The sequence below is a fragment of the Acanthisitta chloris genome, unplaced genomic scaffold (assembly GCF_000695815.1).
Source record: "Acanthisitta chloris isolate BGI_N310 unplaced genomic scaffold, ASM69581v1 scaffold12451, whole genome shotgun sequence".
NCBI lineage: Eukaryota > Metazoa > Chordata > Aves > Passeriformes > Acanthisittidae > Acanthisitta > Acanthisitta chloris.
The window spans coordinates 481-22,817 of record NW_008654403.1 but is presented as its reverse complement, the minus strand read 5'-3'; the positions used below and the strand labels follow the sequence as shown (position 1 = coordinate 22,817).

At 39.5% G+C, this 22,337-nt stretch overlaps 1 protein-coding gene across 1 annotated transcript in view; it reads right to left on the bottom strand.

Annotated features, from left to right (window-relative positions):
• The window catches only part of KIAA1244 (KIAA1244 ortholog), a gene marked incomplete at its 5' end in the record, with an annotated part of 77,454 nt that extends 55,388 nt beyond the window's left edge, over nt 1-22,066 (bottom strand). The window contains 3 exons of the mRNA XM_009083513.1: nt 5,616-5,747; nt 8,707-8,788; nt 22,015-22,066. Coding sequence (XP_009081761.1) covers nt 5,616-5,747; nt 8,707-8,788; nt 22,015-22,066 — 266 coding nt within the window. The remainder of the gene's footprint in view (nt 1-5,615; nt 5,748-8,706; nt 8,789-22,014) is intronic.
• Between the last annotated feature and the right edge of the window lie 271 nt (nt 22,067-22,337).

Sequence of the window (22,337 nt, the reverse complement as noted above, 5' to 3'; positions counted from 1 at the left end):
GTTGTTCGGGGATATGAATTCAAGCAGAGAGAGGTACTGAGGAGAAGCTGTGTATCCCAGAAAGAGGCTTGATTTTTCAGATGCTGTATTCACTACTGACTGGTTTAGGCAGCTCCCATCCAGTATCCATTAGGCACATTCAGGCCATTACCACTGTCATTCTTTCACATCCCTTAAGGGATAGCTATTTAATTCATGACTGGTTTCTGCTACAGTGACCAAGCATCTAAGAACCAGGGGAGTTCTTTAATCACAGTACTAGGCATTTACAATAGTTCTAATTAACTTGGGAAAGAAGGAGCTTATCTTGAAACACGGAAGGCAGTAACCTGGTTACTTATAACTAAGCACATGAACAGAATGACTTTTAAAAGTAACCAGAAAAAATTAAAATGAGAGAAGCAAACCCAAGAGAGTCTGGATTTGTAGTTGGCCTACATTACAACAATTTAACTTATGAAAAGGCTAAGCACTAAGAACTCTATCTATCCTTGGCAGGACTGATCTTAGAAAATCTCATTTGCATGACACTGTGCAAGTCTTTACAGAATCCTGTCTTAAATAGAGCAGATGCTAACACACCTCTGAATTAGGGACTGGACAAAGATCAGTTATTGCTTACGACAGCTTATATCAGGCACTGTTTCTACAAGAATTAATGCACACTCAGGCAAAACTTTCTTCTACAAATTTTCAGCATTTCAAATTTTTTTTATTAATATAAAATTTAAACCAGTTCTGGATTAAAGTATGCAAATGAAGTTGAATAATGGCTTTTATTTTTTAATTCATTTGAAACAGTCTGTCTCTGCTCAGATGATGACTGAACTGCAATTTATATTGCAAGTGATATTGAAAATGTTTGCAATGATGCAGTGCATAAAATATACTGAGGGGAAAAGATGGTCTCTCCTTCCAAAATTATATATTAATTAAAATACGTAGATTAAGACCATGTATCAGCAATTGGGTTGCTGATTCCCATCCTGATAATGGCAGTCTCTCTTCTCCATCTCCATTTAATATTTACATTTTTACTGTTGCACCAATGAATTCTTCTTTTTAATGGGCAGTGACATCACTGTCTTTACTCCCATATTAAACTATTATACATGCCTTGCCTCAAAGAGGCTGCAGAGGGAATAACATAGTTTACATACACCATTAAATCCAAGTTGTTTCAGTCCAGCTTCCTCCTTCATTTAATTTTTCAGTTCAACACAAAAGCAGAACAGTTCCAGATTATATTCTACTAAGCATAACAAAATTGTATGTAGAAAGAGAAGTTTCATAAACATTAACCTTAAAACAATGAGGAAAAAAATACATATATCTGTGAGAGTTTATTACAGTGTTCAGCTCAAGAAAAAGGTGCAGAATATAGTCATTCACAGAGGCTGGGATTTTACAGTTGTGTTCTGACAACATTTTGGAACAAAGTGTTTGTAACCACTTTTCAAATACAGGATGTAAGTTGTTCTCTGTCATGGATGGACAAAGAAAAAAAAACCTAACTACCTTTTCCTATCAAACCCTTCCTGTCTTGGAAAAGGAAAAGGAAAAAAGTTAGGCTTCCTGCTCAACAGCAACAGAGTTTCTGATGAGTTCTCCAAAAAATCTGTAAGTTTTGCTTGGTTGCTCAAGCACAATCCAACTTAATGCAATATTTGCATCAAATCAGGACTATCTCCCTCAACATGTAACAACATGGTTTTGCAGAACCTAAACCAGGTCAACTATAACTGTTAAAAAATTAAGAACAAAAAAAAAAAAAATTGTCCCCAAACTTTCCACTACTCCTTGTAGAGCTTCAATAGTGACCTTTTTAAGTGACTAATTTAACACTGTAATTGGGGACCTAGCAATTAAATTAGTTACTACAGAAAATAAATTGATAAAAATTAGGAGATAACTCAGCACTCAAAGAATCACTTTGAATCTTTAAAGCATTACAGTAACAATCCTGGAAAGAACAACTGCAAATACCCGACCTAAAGACAGTCTGTCCTTACACCAACTAAGTTTTACCACAGAACTCTAATTCAGATTTCAGTTCTGAATATATCTGAAATGAAAACTGAAATCTCAAAAAGAGCTGCCTACTGTTATTACTGGACAGTTCCCAAATGCTGTATTAATCTTTCCTGGCTGCCCAGGGTGCACTCCAGCACAGTCCCCAGCCCTGGCCCTTAAATATGAACACTGTCAGCATGTTGGTTTTGTGATCCTCCCATCTGGGAACCTGCAGTGCATGCCATGACACTCACCCTTAAAAATAAGGAAGACCTGGTACCTAGTCATAAATTAGTCAGTCCCCTTCCACTTTTACAACACTGGCCCCAACTGTTTGGTTTTTTTCAGTGCCAGAAGAGGTCCAGTTTGTACTCCTCTCCATTTATTTATAGCAACCATTACAATTACTCTATTTCATTCCTGTCTAATCCTGGCCCTTCACAATAATATTTGACAGAATCCAAAGTGTGTCAAGCAAGGCAACTGGCTGCACTTACACCTCTCTCCTGTGTTCTTCCTTTCACTGCCTATTCCACCTTGCAGTCATCTGAATGTAAAAAGCTTTACAGAATGCTCTCCTCAGCTAATCAAATCCCTTTACATTTCCATCTGTAATATAGGTGGAGGACAACAAATTGTTAAAATAAAATTCAAAACATTTGTTTTGGGTAATATGTGAAGTGTGGATTTCTGGTGTACTCTTACTGGGAACAACAGGAGATTATTTTGGATAGGATTTTTTTTAAAAAAACAACAAACACACAGTTAAGTGATTTAGGAGCTTAGACACCAGTAACTTACAGTGAAGCCTGTACTCCTGCATGTCTATTCTCACGTTGATTTTGCATGACTAAAAGCTTTTGTGTAATCTTTGATGGTTCCATTCTTAATGCCTGTGAGACTGAGGCAACTGTGCAGCAAGGCATGAAGACACAGTTTCACACAAACCTGCTCACGCTCAGGAGTGTCTAATATGTATCTGCACTGGATAAAGATGTTATTAATCTCCTCCAGATGGAATAACACTGTCTAATGTACATTCATACACTGCCTTGAGGACACATTTTAGTAGATCCAGGGATATAAAGGCATTGCTGAGGCCAGCTGCTAGAAAACCTCCCGAAGGCTTTAGCCATTCATCAGGCCTGGGTTAACTACAACATTTTCAAGTGTTGCGATGGCATCTGTAACCTTCAGGTCACAACGTAAAATATGTCTGCTAGATCTGACTACAAGTAAGGCTCAGATCTAATGCCTCTTGAGTTTTAACTGTCCTGAGTACAATACGTTTTGGCTTTCTGGTCCATTTAAATAAAAATAGAATTTTGCTTTGTTGTCAGGATGTAAAGTTGTAGCCTGGCTTTTACCAAACACATATTTTGCTGTGCTTTTAGCTAGAAATGTACTCGTACATCAAAATTTCACTCAGTGAAATTAAAACTATGTTCTTGTCTCTCTTTTGTGCTTGAACTGGAACTGAACCTGTTTTTCTAATTTAAAAAAGAAGTGTGTATAAACAAAAGGTTCTAAGGTTTTGGCTTGGGTCTTCCGTGGTTGATGTTTTGAAGGTTTTGGGGGGGTTTTTTTGCTTAGCACATATCAAGACAACTTGAGAAAATATTTACTCAGAACTGTAGCAAAAATACAGTGCTCACATTCTTCTTAGTGTGGGGGCAGTGCCTCACAGATGCATGTCATGGCTTTCAAAGAAACAGTGTGCATGCAGATTCTGAATCTAAAACACTCAAGAATGTACAAAAGGCACCTTGCAAAAAATAGCTGCATACCAACAGAGACCTGTTGGTTCAGTACTGCTACATCTTAACTCTTCCCCTTTCCCACTGTAGAGACCAAAGAGGCAGGAAAGCTGCATGCTGGGTTAGGAATGCAGATCTGTGTGTCTTCAGTTAAGCCTGTACATGGGCAGAAGCTTGCTCTCATAAAACAGCTAGCAATCCACACAAACACTACTCCCTTTTTTTCCCTGTTCTAAGCTCACCCTTCTGCATGTTCTGACACTGTGTGCATATTCCACATAAGTCGTCACCTTCAGTGGTAAAAAGTACAGCTAGTATAGAGCAGTTTCCAAGTGGATAACATATATTCATTAGAACAAGAAAGTCACATGCAAGAAATGCAGTAAAGGACAATCAAGTAGCAGATCCAAACATATCAGTCAGTACTAGGTATAATGAACATGCAAAAACCTCCACTGGGTTTGTTCCAAAACAGTTTCGACCAATGATCAGCTATAGCACAACAAACCAATGTGCTAGTTGGAGCTGGAGTAGAGTTAACTTTCTTCACAGAGGCTAGTATGGGGCTATCTTTGGGTTTTGTGCAGAACACAGAGTTGATAATGCAGAGATGTTTTTGTTATTGCTGAGCAGAGCTCACACAGAGTCAAGGCCTTTGCTGCTTTCTGTACTGCCACGCTGGCAAGGAAGTTGGGGATGCATGGGAGATTGGGAGGAAACACAGCTGGGACAGGTGACCCAAACTGACCAAAGGGATATTCCATAACATATGACATCATGCTCAGTATATAAGGTGGGAGGAAGAAGGAGGAAGGGGACATCTGGAGTGATGGCGTTTGTCTTCACAAGGAACCGTTACACGTGATGGGCCCTGCTCTCCTGGAGATGGCTAAACACCTCCTGTCTTTGGGAAGCAGTGAATTAATTCCTTGTTCTGCTATGCTTGTGTGTGCAGCTTTTGCTTTCTCTATTAAACTGTCTTTATCTCAACCCATGAGTTTTTGTAGCTTTTACCCTTCTGATTCTCTCCCCAACCCATTGGTGGGGGAGTGTGTGAGCAGCTGCGTGGTTCTTGGCTGCTGGCTGGGGTTAAACCACGACAACCCTGTAATCCAAAGTTTACACCCAAACATCTGAGAACTGTCCACCATCTTCCTTCACACAAATAATACAGATATTGGATGTCATTTTTTTATAGCCATACTGGCAAGTCATACAACAAACCCAATGACAAGGCAAAGAAATTTGACATCACTTTCCCTCCAAAACAGTACCTCCTGGCAGCTGAGCTTCCTAGCACACACACAGGAGAGTGCCAAAGCATTTCTAGAAATGGAAGCTTTCACTGGGTATACAAAAAAATAATTTCACTTATGCACTGGTCCAGGGACATTTTGGTGCCTAAATAAATCATGTTTTATCATTAGCATTTTACAAAGAGAAAATATAGCTAATAAATTACAAAGCACCTATGCACACCCAATACAAAATTAAAAGCCTGCACAGCATACCTCATGACCAGCAAAGCTCAATAACAATCACAAAATTCCAAATGCACAAGTCATTTATCTGTGCATTCCCATGGAGTAAATCAGTTGTCCTGCCTCAGTTTGCTAAAACTGGGACCACCAGTGTACTGACTCTTAATATAAACCATCTCCTATTTAATCCAGGAAAACACAAACAAACCAGAAATGAAAACAACTGACATCTGCCAGCAGGAAGAAGGGAATTAAATACTGTCCTAAAATGAAGATTTCCAAGGCAACAGCTAATTTATTTGCTAACCCCAGCATCCAGCCAAACATCCTCTGTTGCAAGCACTGACGTGTGTGAAACACTAACCTTCATCACTTCAACTTGCAGGTCTTCATTGAGCGAAGGAGTCACTTTGACAGCATTCAGCATCTGATTAAGCAACTGTTTCTCATCCGAGTCTGTTTCCACGGATACAAATCTCTCATCAGACAGCAGCTTCTGCAGAGAGAAAATGGCAATGTACAGGTTGAGACTAAACTGACACTGCCCAATTCTTCTGTTAACTACTGCACCCAAACCTATTAGCACTTGGTACCATGGTGGTTAGGTTTTCTATGTAAAAATTTCAAATGAACCAATATTGTAAAATACAGCAAAATTGAGAGATCTGTGCCATGAAGTGGGGAGCAGCCAACATCTTTTGAATCAGCTGCCATTCCTGCATCATGTTTCCCCATCCCACTTCTCCAGCATCCAGAAAAAAGCAGACATCAGTAACTGATAAGTCACACCAGGTAATGCCCTCAGCAAAACCTCTCAGTATTTTAGGGGAAGGGAGAGAGTGGAACCTTTGCAGCCCCCCAAACTAGAAAAACAACAACAAAAACACACACTCAGGTTAGCATCCTGGCATCAAACTAATGCTATCAGATCCCCTGCCCAGCTCTCTGAGTGATTCTTTTCACTGACAGAAAATTATTTTTTCACTATCCCCCTGACAGAGTCAGCTATCACTGCCATCGCTCTGATAGGGTATGGAGCACATGCACTGTGAAGATGGCACTTCTGATCAGGGACAAGATGTGTCTTGTGTTTTGTGCCATTCAGAAGATGACTAATAATGGATACAATCAAGCCCTCAGAAGGAAGAGTACTGTTTACAAGGGACTAACACAAACATACATAGGAGTGCATTCAGTACAGATTGACTGAACTTCAGACTGAATAATTTAGAATGATCAGATTTGCATGGCCTGGAAAAAGCTAGTGTCTGGGCAACTATCTCCCAGCATGGTCCTTGGCACTGTTTCCTCAGAGTTCTACTAGAAATACCTCTTCCATTTAGTCTGTAACTACCTTCATGGGTGTCTCTTATTAGCAGCAGGTATCCTGCAATACATGTACCCACTCAAGTGTTTTCCCAGCTCTCATCTTCTTAGAGCTTCTAAGACAGAGCAAAACTACCCTGTCTTAGATCACAGGAACACAAACTTGCACTGTCCCAGTGCAAACTGCAATGAAAATAATGTTTTTTTTCTATATAAAGGAGAATTACCCACTCAAGTGTTTTCCCAGCTCTCATCTTCTTAGAGCTTCTAAGACAGAGCAAAACTACCCTGTCTTAGATCACAGGAACACAAACTTGCACTGTCCCAGTGCAAACTGCAATGAAAATAATGGGTTTTTTCTATATAAAGGAGAACGTGCAGTTCAGTATGGGAGATATGGAGCTGTTAGAGAGGGTCGCTAAGGCAGTGAAGGGACTAGTGCATCTCTCTTACATAGCAAAGAGAGTGGGACTGTTCAGCCCAGAGAATAGAAGGTTCAGGGAGGATCTCTGAGATCTGAGCAGAGACAGGATCTTTCAGTGGTGCCCTGTGACAGGACAAGAAGCTATGAGCACAAACTGAAACACAAAAGGTTTCCTCTGAACATCAGGAGACAATTTACAGTGAAGGTGTTCAAGCACAGGTTTCCCAGAGAGGTTGTGGAGTCTCCATTCCTGGAAACATGTATCCAACCAGCTTGGGCAACCAGCTCTAGGTGACCCTACTTGAGCAGTGGCGATGGATCAGATGAGGTCCCTGCTGACTTCCACCATCCTGTAACCTCCTTTGGGTAAATTCAAGTTGTACTTCATCTCATTTTTGTCTTTTATCCTACTTTTTTTTACACAATCTCCCTAGCATCAGTTGTGTGGTTTGCTTTTTTGCCATTCCTAAAACTTCACATATCATAAATGCAGATGAAGGACTGTATTGTTGCCTATAGATAGAAGGTAACACTCTTTATTTAAGGTACCATGCTGCAAATCCACAACTTTGCAATTCCAGTTCTTATGGAACTCAAGAGTACCTGTAGCAAGTTTTTTAAAAAAGATAAATTTATCTTCACTGAGTGTTCCCAAAGAAGTTATACTACAGCAGACAGTGGGCCATTCATAATTCTTTAACTATCATCACTCTACAAAGGTCTTCTAACAAGCATTCCCAAACCAATACAAGAACAGACATATCTGTGTTCAAGTCCCACCACTCTACAGTTGCTTTCACTTTAAAAGCAACCTCCATTCCCCACCTCTCATACACCTGAAACACAGGGCACAGGATGTCAGAGCAGGACCAGAGTACTACACTGCAAGAAGGTGACACATAATAATTACAAGAACCCTTCAAAAAACACCCTTTTTCCTTTGCCTGAGCCTTCTACAATGACATTGTACCCCAATATGAGGCACTATCTAACCAAATGTCTGATACCTCATATGCTGCATTAAGTGAATTTGAATGATTCACTTACATCCTTATACTCCCACAACAACTTCATGCTTGCCCTCCAAGGGAGAAATTCCTTTTTGAAAAATGATGGCATTAATTTTACACCACAGCAGTGTACCAGCCTTTTCCACAACTAGCATCCCTCTAGTGATAAGAATTTACTGACACATACTCATTTGCCAAATTAAAAGAAAGGTAAACTGCTTTAGTTTTTGTACTGTCAAACCCAGAAGAGTCTTTTTGTTGCTTGTCCTGCACTGCTGTTTTCTTTTGCAATTTCATAGAGTTTCTGTTTCCAGTGTACAAAAAAACCCTGGAAAGTGCCCACACATAAAGAATGCAGCTCCCAGATCCTGTATTAACCTCTCTGTCTTCCAAGCTCTGCAGTCCTGTTTTCAAATAAAAAAACTAAACCAGCAAGACTCAGTTTCTAAGATGCTTAGCAGAGGCAAGCTCACTGAGAGCAGCACAAGGCCACTCAAGGAAAAGATCATCTACATTTCAACATTGAAATCCAGGAACCCACACCTATCTGCAAAACATTTGTAGCTTCTACAGAATCACCAGCCTTTATTTGCATCCTAACTTCTGAAACATTTTCTGTAGTACTTTTCAAAAGAAAAGCCTAGATTTCCCTGACGCCAAATTCCTGCCAACACACCCCCACTCTAAAGCCATACCTGCATCCCTGCTAGAGCCTGTTGGGCCAGCTTCATGTTCTTCGATTCCAGAGCCAGTTGAAGAGGAAGGAGACACTTCTCCCTGAGGGGAAAAAAAACCGAAAACATGAGAGGGAACAATGTAACTAAAACTGGTATTCAAGTAACATTCCAGAAGGGATGTATCACTTTCACTAAGATCACACTTGTATACAGTAATCAAGGACAATTTCACAACTCTGTGAAGCACTTTTACCCTCCACAGAAAGCTGGCATATATCTCCACACACTGTTAAAAACGGCCTTTTAATTGAAATTCACAAAATACTTCACAACTGTTGGCCCTGTTTGTGCATGCATGAATGTGCAAAGCATAAAAAAGAGACTGATTCACAACTCACTAGTGGTCCTTCAACTCAGCATGTTGAGCATTACACTTCTGTCACTTCCATTCTGTTTAATATTCAAGTTTCCAGAAAAGTGGTTTCATAATCCACTTTCTATTGGTTGAGTTGTAGTCTATGGCCTCCTCTGCCATACAGTGTGCCCTATCATGTTAGCTCCCTCCAGCTATAAATGGTTTAGACAAATGCAAATGTACACTAAAGATTTTGGTTTACACCTGAAATAGCATGTGCTAATTGACTTAGCTGTACTTTGATTACAGAACAACACAATTTTTAATATTAAAATAAATTATTAGTTAGGATATTATTTTAGATATTTTGACTTTTGCTGAGATTCAGAATTTATTTAATTTGGTGACCAAATCAAACCATGCCTGGAGCTGTGACTTCCCTCTTTACTCCTCGGTCCTTATCAGAGAAGGGCTGCAGCATCTGACAAACACCCAGAAATCACAAGCCCTTTAAGCAAATCCTGCTAGTTGGCAGGAAACCCATTCCTGATCAGAGATACTCAGCCCATGTCCAACTGTAGCTCCCTGAAGGTTTGCACTTCATTAGGTCACATATCATAAGACACACTTACCTGAACACACAGAGTCTATTTTTCACATTTGTGTAGACATATTTGCTTATGGCAAATCATTTGTGCCAGCCCTTATGTGTCTTAGTACTCCAACTGCCTGCACTGCACACCAAGGAGCCCTGTTGGAATCACATTAATTTCCTCCCACTGAGACAAATACGTACAAGGTAAGAAGGAGCAGAGGACAACGAGCTGAGTCTTTTCTTACTCAGCTGGAAACCAATAATCCTTCCTTCATCGCTAGTTAAGGAAAAGCCTCAGGCTAGAGAAATAGTAATTACTGGAGTTTCAGAGACATTGTCAATGCTACCTAAAGTCATGCACAGTCTGACCATAATCTACCAACCAAAACTGTCAATCTGAACCTGCTTTTTAAAAATCTTAAATTGAGATTACCAAACACTGACCATTTCACCTTTGGGAAACCTAGCTTGTAACTCATTCAGTGGATTCTGCTTGCAGAAGGGACTGATTTTGCACTCTGAAAATCAAATCTCTTTTGGGTTTGTTCAGTTCGCATTCCTTTCTCTCCACCTTTCCCCCAAAAAACCACAAACCACGAGCTACCTCAAGGGGCACAAATCTGCTATTGGCTCTTTGAAATGCAACTCCTTCCTTTAACAATAAATTAGACTTGAGAGTCACAAGCATGGCTCAGATAAGCAATATAACAACCTTCTGCACTTGGCAAAGATTCTTGAGAATCTACAGGTCTTCTAATACATGAATTCTACACAACTTGAAGCAGACTACATGCATATCTTAAAATAGATTTCTAACTAAAAGCTCAACATTCACTCCATTTAGGATATTGTGAGAAACAGGCAGGCACAAAGCCCAATTTTCTCAGAAGCTCCTTTCTTGAATGTTTCTGGAATCAATTTAACTAGAAGGACTCTTGAAACCTGTGAGCTTAGCATTCAAAACAGCTTGAACTACAAAACATCTAGGTAATATTTCCTCAGAATGCCTTATGATCCAGATCTACAGAAGCCACCAAAACATCCACTCCAGGGTTCAGACACAAACTCTGTATCTGGTACAGAGCTGACTATCACCTAATGCCAGCTTTGCTTGGATCTGGGAACATATATAGCATGCAGGTAAACTGTGATAGTAAGGTGCCGCAGTTATACACCTCTAATCCACAAAGCACCTTTAATGCTAACTTTTACGCTGTGACTTTGACATACTCCTTCTTTTAAAATAAGTTGTTACTACTATGCTCTGGGGGAGAACTCAAGTTTGAAATTCGTAGATCAACAGGTGCTAAAACAAGCTACCTGTGCATTAACTGGTACTCAATCAGCCAGACACAAAGGGAAAAAAAAGAAGGGGAAAATAGAAGTTACAGTAGCATACAGTACTAACTGCAGGGATGCTAAAAACTGATGATTATTTAGACCTGCATCTTTTCAGAGCAGAGCACCACATTTCTTTTAGACTTTCTACAGATTGCTGCAACAGCATAGAAATATTTATTAATACAGAACCAACTTATTCTCACATTAAAGTGGATGGAGACTGAGAGAAATGGGGAAAGGGAAGGAAGACATAAGTCACTGGAGTGAATCCAGTTCAGTTCCATCATAATGAAGACAGGTGGGAGCTCCTATGGCTTATGTGTAGCTACCCTGCACATCAGCATGTTGCCTACCATCTGTCATCACATACTGCAATGAGCAGAGAACAATGGGAACCTTGAGATATGTCCCAAAATGAAGAGCAAAGAAATGACAAACAGGAGGATGGAAATTAGAACAGATTCAATTAGCTGAACTTGCCATCCTTGCTAAAAATGTTTAACTGAAAATCTAATTAAGGTTGCTGCAGATTGTTCCCACTGTATTCTTGGAGAAAATGAATTGCCATTGTGTCATTTCCTTTTCAGGTTACACACTCAGTCAATTAATCCTTTAGCATTTCCATGCTACAGCTATAAAACACCTGCAGAGATACCTTACAATGTTTGATTAGCTTGAGCACCTTCCACACTTCAGTTCAACCTGCCATTTAAATGCATCATCTGAGAGTATGAGAACACACGAGGACACAGCAGATAATTCTCCAGCAGAATGCAAGAGAATGATGTAAATTAGCACAGCCAGTCTCTTCTAAGGTCTACCAGTTAAGGACTGGGTTCAATAAGCCTGCGCAAGAAAGAATGCAGACCAGAATTCGGTCTCAGAGTGCAGTGAAGTAAGGGACTGAGGTTTCCTCTTATACCTTACAGCCCTTTCATAATTCTACGCTGTTTTGAGTGGTCCCACACCATGGGTACTGTACTGACTGCAGTTCTGTACTGTTAAGTGACAGTTCATTCAGGTTTTGTTGTGCTGCACATGTAAGACATTCTACATATGTGAAAGTCTCAGAATAAGCTGGTGCATAACTATATACTTCAAAACATGTTTAAGAATGTTTTCCATTTACATAACACACAGAAAAAGCTGAACACTGGAACTCTTTAGTTTCCACACTGTTGTGTGCAGGTGTGGACATACATACACATACAGATTTAGATACAAATATCAACTTTACCCTGAATGAGACAAGTCAAGTACAACACAGACAAAGCATGAAAGGATCACCTTTGACTTGGAGGAGGGGAAGCTACCTGCTCTGGATCAAGCAAACAACTCAGAGACAGAAGTGCACATAATCCAGGACCAGTATCTCCGGGAGCACAGGTTGTTCTTCCTGAGCCACCCCACTTTGCAAACTGCAGTATGAGTCATGAGAACATAAATAGCCTTTACATTCAGCACACCAGGTTACAACGACCTTTCTAGTTGTCTGAGTTTGCCGTGGCTTTTCAACCTACCTCTTGCAGGTATGGAACAAGGGATGCTATGACAGTCAAAACAGACTGACAAAGAGGTCAGACCAAGACAGATTACTATTGTGAGTAGAGACATCATAAAAACCTTTCTATTCCAATTGTAGTGGAAAAAGTCTTTAGTGAGAATAGACAAAATGGGTCATTTGTTCACTCACATGATAAAAACTGTTATGAATATAGGAAATAGCCCAATCTTAACTTCTTCTTGTTAGTGCCCAGCACATAGTCCCACAGCCCATCTTCACCTCCACCACACTGACTTAGGGAAGGGGGCACTATAAATGAAGCATTCTTCACCACTGTAAGAATTATTGCCCTTCATGCAAATGGTTATAACCATATTATTTTTAATCCCATTTCTGAAAATTAAAGATTAAAAATAAGATACCTCTCTGCATTATCTTCCTGCTCAAAATTACATAGGAGAAGCAAAATTCAGAACCTCAGGGCCTTATCAGCATTTCATGGACTAATTCACAGCCCAGGCAAAGAACAGATAACTTTATTCACCGTTGTTGCTATTTTCTGATACACTGTTTGTTAGGCAGGATAACAGTCCTACCCAGAGTCTGACATTTCCTAGTAAAAGTGACACTGACCGTTAAAAAAGCTTCTCTGTCTTGGCTGCTTAAAACAAAGTAGCACAATGTAACATTATTAGGCTCCCTTAGCCAAGCAGAAGAGCTGGTCTATGATGAGAAAGTAAATAGTAGAGATGAATTCTCAGAACTCTGGAGGTACTCACAGTTGTTACCCTTAAATAAACCAAACAGAAGCAAATATTGTCTCTCTATAAAAGGAGATAATTTAATTTATGTAAAACAAATTCCAGTGCTGTATATATGAACACATATACATATAAAAGTAGAAACATAACTCTTATTTCCTGTGCTACCTTAGGGAACATTGATAAAAGATTCGAACGACACCTTTATGGTTCATAATGGAAGTACTTACAACCTTGAGGAGGAATAAGCACATCCTTTTTCAAGAAACAGCTTTTCAAGAAGGGACATTTTAAGTCCTTGGCTCACATTCTAGAGAAATTCTTAATTTTGTCTACTGCAGAAATATGACTGTCCCACTCACAAAGAGTATTACAGCTGAATTCAGGGAGAGGCTTGGAGCCCACAGTGTATAAATATAGGTCAAGTTCTCCTGCCTCCACAACGCAGGAAGTCAAACCAGATGACTACAACAGACCATTCCAGCACTAACATTCGTACCTCCGTGCAAGTACAAGTTTGTCAATAGTACTTAGAGACCTATTAGAGCAGTAGGATAAACGACAAAATCTGAAGCCTTCCAGTTAGAACCCTCCTATTCAAGAAAGCATTTCCATTTTTCTATCTCATCACTTGCATCATTTTTTCCTTTTTTTTTTTTTTTAAACAAAATGTGATTCTTTTCCTCCCTACAGAGCAACTTTTATCTAGTTACAATGGAAAAGCTTTTTTTCATCTGACTTGAGGTTAACTCTCCTTTTCTTTCCATATCCAATTCTCTCACCTCAGCTGCTGACATCACCTCTCAGAGTTTCCTCCAACTCAGTATATTTACTATTTCCTTCCTCTTTGTTTCATGTATTCCCTGTTCCCTTCAATCCTTTTCCTTTTTAAACCAAGACACGAAGTAATCACTTCATCCAATGCTTAAATGAACCTGCCTTTGGAGGGAAGTATATGAGCTGCTTATCAGAGGATGCTTAATGACACAAGGAAAAGGAAGGGAAGAATAATGCATAAAAGTAATTTCATACAGTTTCTTAGCTAGAGCTTTAGTATTTTTTTTTTCATCCTGGAAATGTTGAATGAGATTGCAATTTAAAACTACATGGTATTAAAGAAGTGACATAATGGCATTTCTAATCTTTTTTTATTTACATACTTTCCAAGATAAATGGATTTGCCATTACAACAGAAGCATAGCTCTACTCATGGGAAAGGCAAATGTGAACAATTTAATCTTCCATCCAACCTAATGCAGCCCAGACCACAAAATTCATACAATCATAATTAAGTAGCTCGGCACAGCCACTCAGCTGGAGAGCACTCCTAGGGTCATTTGCTTCCTTGCTGTGCTCGCAGATAACATCTTGATTTCAACAGAAACACAAAGTTCCTAGATAGGAGCCTGACACTGTTGTCAAGATGCAAACAAAACAGAACAGAACAAAACAAAAACAAAAAAAATGAGCACAAGTTATACCTTTACTTGAGAGAAGAGGAAGAGACAGCAAAAGATTCTACACAATATTAAAGTGGACAAGGCCAAAATAATAATCAGATGCTTCCAGTCTCTGAAACTCTAGTGTAATCTCTCTCTGATATGTTATCATTGCTCTCCCTAGAACATCCACCCCCATGGATTTTTGCCCTGTGTGCAGAAGGTGTCACAGTGACTTAATAACTCTGCCCTTAAGGAATTTGATGACACATGTAGCCCTTACAAGGTCTTCATTATAAAGCAATCTGTATCCTTCAGGTGATTTTATTGACTACAATTTGAAGTGCAGCATGAAGATGAGGTGAGAAGCAGAGTGTTCATCCTTAGTGTACACCTTATGGCCTTAGGTAGAACACATGCTGGACGTGCTCAGCCTGTAATTTTAAAAGCTTCTCAAGCTTTTCCATGAAAACTCTCTTCCCTATATTTGGTAAGCCTGGAAGGGAAGCTGACAATTTTCCTAGTGAAAACATTTTTGTTTCAACATTTAAGTACACTGAAAATAACAAAATAAAGTGTCTTATGAGAATTAAACTTCCATCAGGAGAAGTTTTACAATGCTGGGACTAGGTAGGACTGAGGGAGCAAAAAAGAGACTTAGAGGTATTATAGCACAGACATCTTGCAAATGACCTTATTTCCTCCATTACATCTGGATTGCCTACAGTGAGTTACAGAGTTTGATGAAGACATGGGAGAATGAGGTATATTTCTGGACATTAAAAGTTACATTTAGAAGGTTAATGCTGCAATCTGCAATGCCATTCAACTTTCACAGCAGTTCAATGCTAAATCTTGACAGACTTAAGGGATGGTTTTTAAAAATATCCCCACATTTACAACGCATTATGTAATTTTTTACTCATTGCACCTTAGCATATTCAATTTCTTAAGCAAACAAACATTAAGTGAAATGAAAGGTAGTGAACTTCCTGCAGCTTTGTTACTTTTCATGGAATACAAATAAAAGAACTGTGAGAAAACACTTCTACTATTCCTGCTCACCCCTTTGTTTTCAAAACAATGAAAAGTCATGACTTGCACAGCATCATGCAAAGACCACAGAAGAGTAATGTATCATTTAGTAGAAAAACAGTCCTCTGAGTTTCAATGCTGCTTCTCTTCTTCCATCCCCTAGTTCTTGTCCCAACCTCCCAACCCCTGCCCAGATTTCATTCTCTAAGGTGATTATGAATAGCCTCATGATGTTCTCATTTTCTTCTCCTCGACAGGCACTAAAAGAGATCAGATGTTTAAAACAAACACACACATTGCTATCCCAACATAATCCTTAGACTCTTAGAGCAACATTTAAATGGCATATGTTGTTAAGAGTTAGACAAACAGTTAAAACTATGGCTGCTCTCATCCTCTGCCCCACCCAGCTGCTCCCCACTCCCACCCTACCAGCTGCCATGAGGAAAATCAACTCTCGCCCAGCCAAGACCAGTACACTGTGGGCTTTTGTCACAGACGTAAAATGAACTTCTAGAAGAATCTGTAAAAGGAACAAAGACCCCAGGCAGTAGTGAATATTAAGATTCACAACTACAAAGAACTGCAGGAAGGGCAGAAAGTCAGTTTCAGAAACAAAATGCACTGGCCTTAAAAATACCCCAACACACCACCAAAAACAAACCAAAAAAACCCATCCACAAACCCATGAGTAACAGAAACCATGCAGAAGTCATACATCTTTTTTCCATGACAATACAAAACCTTGTTTGATACCTTCCAGAGTCATAACCCTGGCTGACAGGTTTTTAGGGACTCTCAGATCTAAAGGCATTCCAACATTTTTGCAATATTGTCTTGACAGCAAGAGTTCAGACATGCATGATGGAAACTGACCCTATCTATCCCTTTCCTCTCCAACACTGCTGTCTTTTGGGGTCCCAGAATAGATGCCACATTTTGCAGAGATAAAAATACCTGCCCATCAGACAAGAAATAGGTCCATTTACATATCCCAGATTAAACATTCAGATTGATCCAAATACTCTATTATACAGTGCCAATGTTGCCCTTCTAAACACTTCTCTCCTCACTTACTCCTCAACATTAGAACTGGGAAAGCAACACTAACTCAAGACCAGTGCATAGACACCATTCAAACATCAAATGGGCTACATAAATGCCCTCAAAAGTCTTGATCCAGTCTGTAAACTGCCAGCAGAGGAGATGTAGCTCAGCAATCCACACTGTCACAGAATCTCTTCTTGGCCAGATGCCTGCCAGGAAACTCATCATCCACTTGCTGAATGCCAGATAGTGACCGTGTAATGGTTGAGCTACATGAGTCACATATCCAGCAGTCACATTCAGGAGGAAAGCACAGGAACACTTCATGCCAGGTGGTTGTGGCAGCAAGAGCAGGAAACAAAGTGTTTAAAATAAAGAGTAAAATAGAGAGAGAGAGATATGCTAAAATCACCACCTTAGATATAACCCTCAGAGACAGCTGCTCCTCCCTCCCTACTCCTTACTTTTGGTCAGGGAATCTGGTATGTGTATCAGCTTTTCCTATCCCATCTCCCAGTGGAAAGAAACTAACAGAAAGTATGTACAAAATTAAGTAGATGGGAAAAGACAAAAATAATGAAATCACAAAATCACAAACACTTCTTCACAATGGAGAAGCCAAAACACATCCCAAGATGTCTCAAGATTCTTTAAGTTGATAAATTACCTGGGATGTCTCTATAGCATTGGTTATTGGGTGATGATCACACCACACTTACTGCTTTTATTATTTGCTGAGCACATGTAAGGTAAAATGAGTGAGCATGTTGTTTTATTTAAGAGTTTACAAGCTGCATACTTCCCAAGAGGTATGTCAGATGCAAACCTAGAGAAGCAAAAATAAATGGCAGAGTAGAACTACCACTTGCAAAGTTCACAAACTGCCCTCAAAACTAACAAGAAGATGTCTAGTATTGGAACACAAACAGCAGAGACAGAACTGCATGCAAGCTGGTTATTACAGAGGACCCTGCTCATTGGGGTTTCCTGACTTTCCAGCTGTAATCGCCAGAAATATGGCCCACTTTTGAAAGGCCAATGTGAAATGCAAGAGGGATTTGAGTGAGTCTTTCTGGCACAGTACCTGAAGTAATCTGCATTCCTTAAAAATGCAGCTCCCTCAGAAGTCCCAACCAACCTTCTCTTTCCAGCACCAAGTCTGTCCTGATAGCAAGTCACTAAGTTGTACATAGCCTATAAGGCATGACTTAATTACATAGCGCATTCCAAGAAACTCTGGTAAATCCAAGTTTTTTTAAAGTGGAATGTAATTGGCAAGTGCTGTCTAGCCTCTTATTCTACTCTCTGATATGTAGATAATCCTCATGAGTATTAAACTGCTCTGATCACACATTCTTTTTCAAGGCCCATTTTCTTGTGTCTGATCAGTTACCATTTATAGATCATATTTTAGCCTCTAAAATCACAATGGAGAAACTGGCCATGAATTAGCCACGAAGAGAGCCTTGTTCAGTATATACTGCTGGCCTTAGGGTAGAATTTGTCATCTTGAAAATACTGAAGCAAACACAGTCCAACTTAATGGCAAACAACTGTTTACTAGTAGACAACATTAAGGTCTCTTAAACTATTTTCCATGTGATCAATTCATCAATTAAAACACTAGCACATCAATTCCTTTTATCTAATTCACTATTTATAAGTCAGCCAGCCTCCTTAAGCACTTAGTATATCTCCAATCTTTACAACTCCTGTTCAGAGACAAATAGCATCATACTAGGCAGGTAACAACAGACCAGTTACTAATGGGCTATGTGACTCTCCCTTCTAAAGAATTCTTAGAATGTCTACAGCAAGGTCTTGAACTGACTAAAATCATTTCCATCTCAAACCGCTTTAATCTTTGCGACTATCTCACACTCTTGCCCAATATTCTGATCATAAATGTACTGAAAAATCACACATATTCCTATCTCAAGGCAGACCTGACAAGACTCTGTGGGAAACTCTGTATTTGTTGGAAATTTGTTATCTCTTTAGGAAGTGAGACATTTAAATAATGCCCCTCACTAGAATTAATATGCAAGGTCATTAACATCAAAGGAAGTTGAACAGCAAAATAGTCTCATTTAGCTCCCTGAAGATAAACTCAACAGATCTCTATCGAACTAATTAAAGAATTACATTCCAGGCTGAATGTCCATTCACTGGGATTCCCTTGGGCCAAAAGTACCCCAGGTGCTCCCAAACATAGCAGGCATGTGCTATCTAAGCTGCTACTACACAAGTGCTGGAAACAGCTCCCACACAAATGCTGCAGCTGAAGACCCTAATTAATTGCACAGACTTCATGGAACTATAATGTGGTCTGCTGGTGTTCAGTTACAGAGGTCCAACACAAGAGAGGAAACTATGGATATATCAGCCAGCTTGCTTCTGACCCAATACATGTAAAAAAACCTTGAAGTCAAATGGTTACACTCTGAGGAAATGCAAAGAGATACCTTGTCCTCCCCATGCTCCCACAGGGATCACAGTGTTACAAGAAAACATTACGAAGAACCTCTACTCATCTAGAGCTGGGGAATCAAAAGCAGCAAACGGCTTATTATTTCATAAGTTTAAAAGAAGTGAGTATACAGTTTACTCATTCTTGTGACCAGTCTTCATTCTTCAGTTCTCGAAGGAAAAGAACTTAAGTAAGGTCATGGCCAATCTGTTAAATGGCAATAACATCAGCACAGTGGAAGCCACATGCTGCTCTGTGGAGAAACAGAACAATACTGATCAGAGTACTTACTAGATTTGCTGTTTCTGATGCCAGGCCAGTATCTACCTCAACTGGACATGGCAGCTTATAAATATTTGTCCCCCATACTTATGTAGTATAGATGTGCCCTAGATAAGAACTTCCCCAAACACACTGTAGAGAAGTGCTCATGTCCTTTCTTTATATCCAGCATATTCTAAGGACACACCAAACTTTACTACTAAACAAGCTCGAACATCCACCCTGCACATACAGTACTCAAAATACTCATTCGGCTGGAAGAGAGCTCATAAATACACGTGTTCTTTTCCCTGAACTATTTGCCACACTGCCTTTAACACTTACAGTATGTTGTTGCTATGGATCTCAGATCCAAGTGGTGGACTAGGGTTTTAGTGGAAAGATTCACTCTAATTCTAGTATTAAGGAATATTCCAGAACACATTCCCAGGTTCTGTTACTACACTCAAAAATACTATAGCAGAAAGTATGAAGCGCAGAATCCAAGTGGATGAGCAGACAGAGGCTGATCTGTGTTACAGCAGATGATACAATCTGCACCTGATACAAGACAGAAGCAGGAAAGGGGCATGGTCAGGATGTCTCCATCCTGTATTTTGGCTGTATTTCTGGTCACAGGCATTGCTCTGCTTTCAAGGCTATTATTTTCCAGCGTCAGGAACCAAGCCCTCACAGTGCTGCTCTTTAACAAATACCAAGCAAAGCAGAACTTTTATCTAATTTGCACATCATGCAGGCAAACTCCAGCTCATGATGTGGTCCAGTGTCCCAATCTGGAGCCTGACAGTGGCTTGTTATCAGAGAGTGAGGACAAAGTTCAGCAACATCTCCCACTCTATCTGAGGTTGTGTGGCAGAACCTTACCAAGGACTCCACAACAAAAGCTTTTATTCGAATTCTCTTGTGTACTCTTCACTTTGCAGAACATCCAGTAATATTGAGTGCATTGTTACTGACAAGTCTAATGTTAAGAGCTTACTTCATCATAGCTACACCTGTGAAACTATTAGCTTTATTTAAAAAGATTAGGATTTACAGTGGAAAAAATACCCCAAATAAACAAATATGTCATTAAAAACATTGGAGGAAGAAGAGAAAAAGGTAGGCATATCTGTAGGGTGGTAGCAGGAAAGTGAAAAAGAAATGTGGTAACAGCTAACTCATTCACAGGGAATGACAATAGCACTTAAAAACAAAAAGCCCATATACCATATAAAAGATAGAAGCTGATAAATGGAAAGATGAAGAGCCAAGTGTTCGCCAGCCACAGTGTCAAGTAAACATAACTTTAATGGAGCTATGGGGAATTAATCATCCAGCTGCCTCCAGTCTGCGTTGGAAATGCATGTGTCTGGCACTGGTCATGTCAGACTGGTGCTATATCCATCCCCCATTGACTTGAGGCCTCTTGTGGACTGCAGCTGACAGAATTTTAGAGTAGCAAAAGACCTGCTCCTATTCCTTCCCAATTTGGTGACTGCTTGATAGAGAGAAATATTGTGGTAAAACCCCCATTGTGGCAGCTAATAGTGGATATCTAGGAGGATTACAGAACAGGTCAAACATACAGCAACTCCTACATGCTCTTTTATAAACTATCATCTCTGACTAAAGTACTTCTGAATAAGAAGGGGTACCTTTGCACCTCATAGATTTCAATCAGTTTCTTCCATGGGTCTGCTGAGGTGCTTTTTTTGCACCCATGCAATCTTTTAGCACCCATTATATTCTCTAATAAGGCAAACCTAAGCATTTCACATCTTAATGATTAAGCAGTATGAAACAATGTCTTCTCTTTCAGAGAGTGCTCTTGCTAGCTTCTCTTGATGTTTCCCAATGATTCTGTCAGAAGGAACAATGAATAATTTTGCCTATTTACTTATTCCATAACAATCAGATTTTCCAAGATGAAATCTTAAATATCTTTACAAATGAGGGCTGTGCCACCTCCCCAATTTTAGAGATGTACAAATGGAGGCAGAAAGAAGGAAGAAGGTTTACTCAAGATAATCCAGCAGGTTAAAGGAAGAAGTAGTCACAGAAACTGTATTATTTTAGTTCCTAGTCAGTGTTATAGCTATATGAGGATACAACTTTTCGGTTTCTAGAATATTTATTTTCAGTAAACAAAAACTGATTTAGATGTAAAAGAAAACACACTGAGAAGACCGAGAAGCATCATCACTTATACTGAAAGATCTAATTCAGAAGGAACACTCTTTAGACTACAAGACTGCCCTCCTTTCTAACCGATGTCACCACTATACATACTCATGCCCATTTTAACATGTTTCCTTATATTTCATTTATGGTCAGAAGCCAAAGGGCTCATCAGCAAATTACTCACTACTAGCAGCCAAGATACATATATCAACAAACTAAAGAAATCACACAGATGCAGCCCCTTCCTCTGTTTACCTCACCTTCAATTCAAATTTTTGCTTCAATTTCACAAATACTCAGAAGGTCCAGAGGACTCAACATTAAATATTCTTACCTCAATTGATATGGAGGTATCTTTCCAGCAGCATCAGGAGAATCCAAGGTTTCTGTAGAATCAAAGGAAACAATAGCACTTTTAAAAGAAACTTTGGAGTTCAGCCACAGTAATACATCTGGCTACAGTCTCTAAACCCATGATCCTGAAGTTTACACCTACTCCAGCTTGACAAAACAACAATCACTGCTGCTCCAAATCACCAAAGCTTTGCATAAATCTGTCAGGAAACTTGGTGCACAATGAGAAGGCATTGAATACCATCTTTTCCCCTTTCACATATCAGCACTTTGGCAGCACATAAACTAAATCTGGAACAGTAT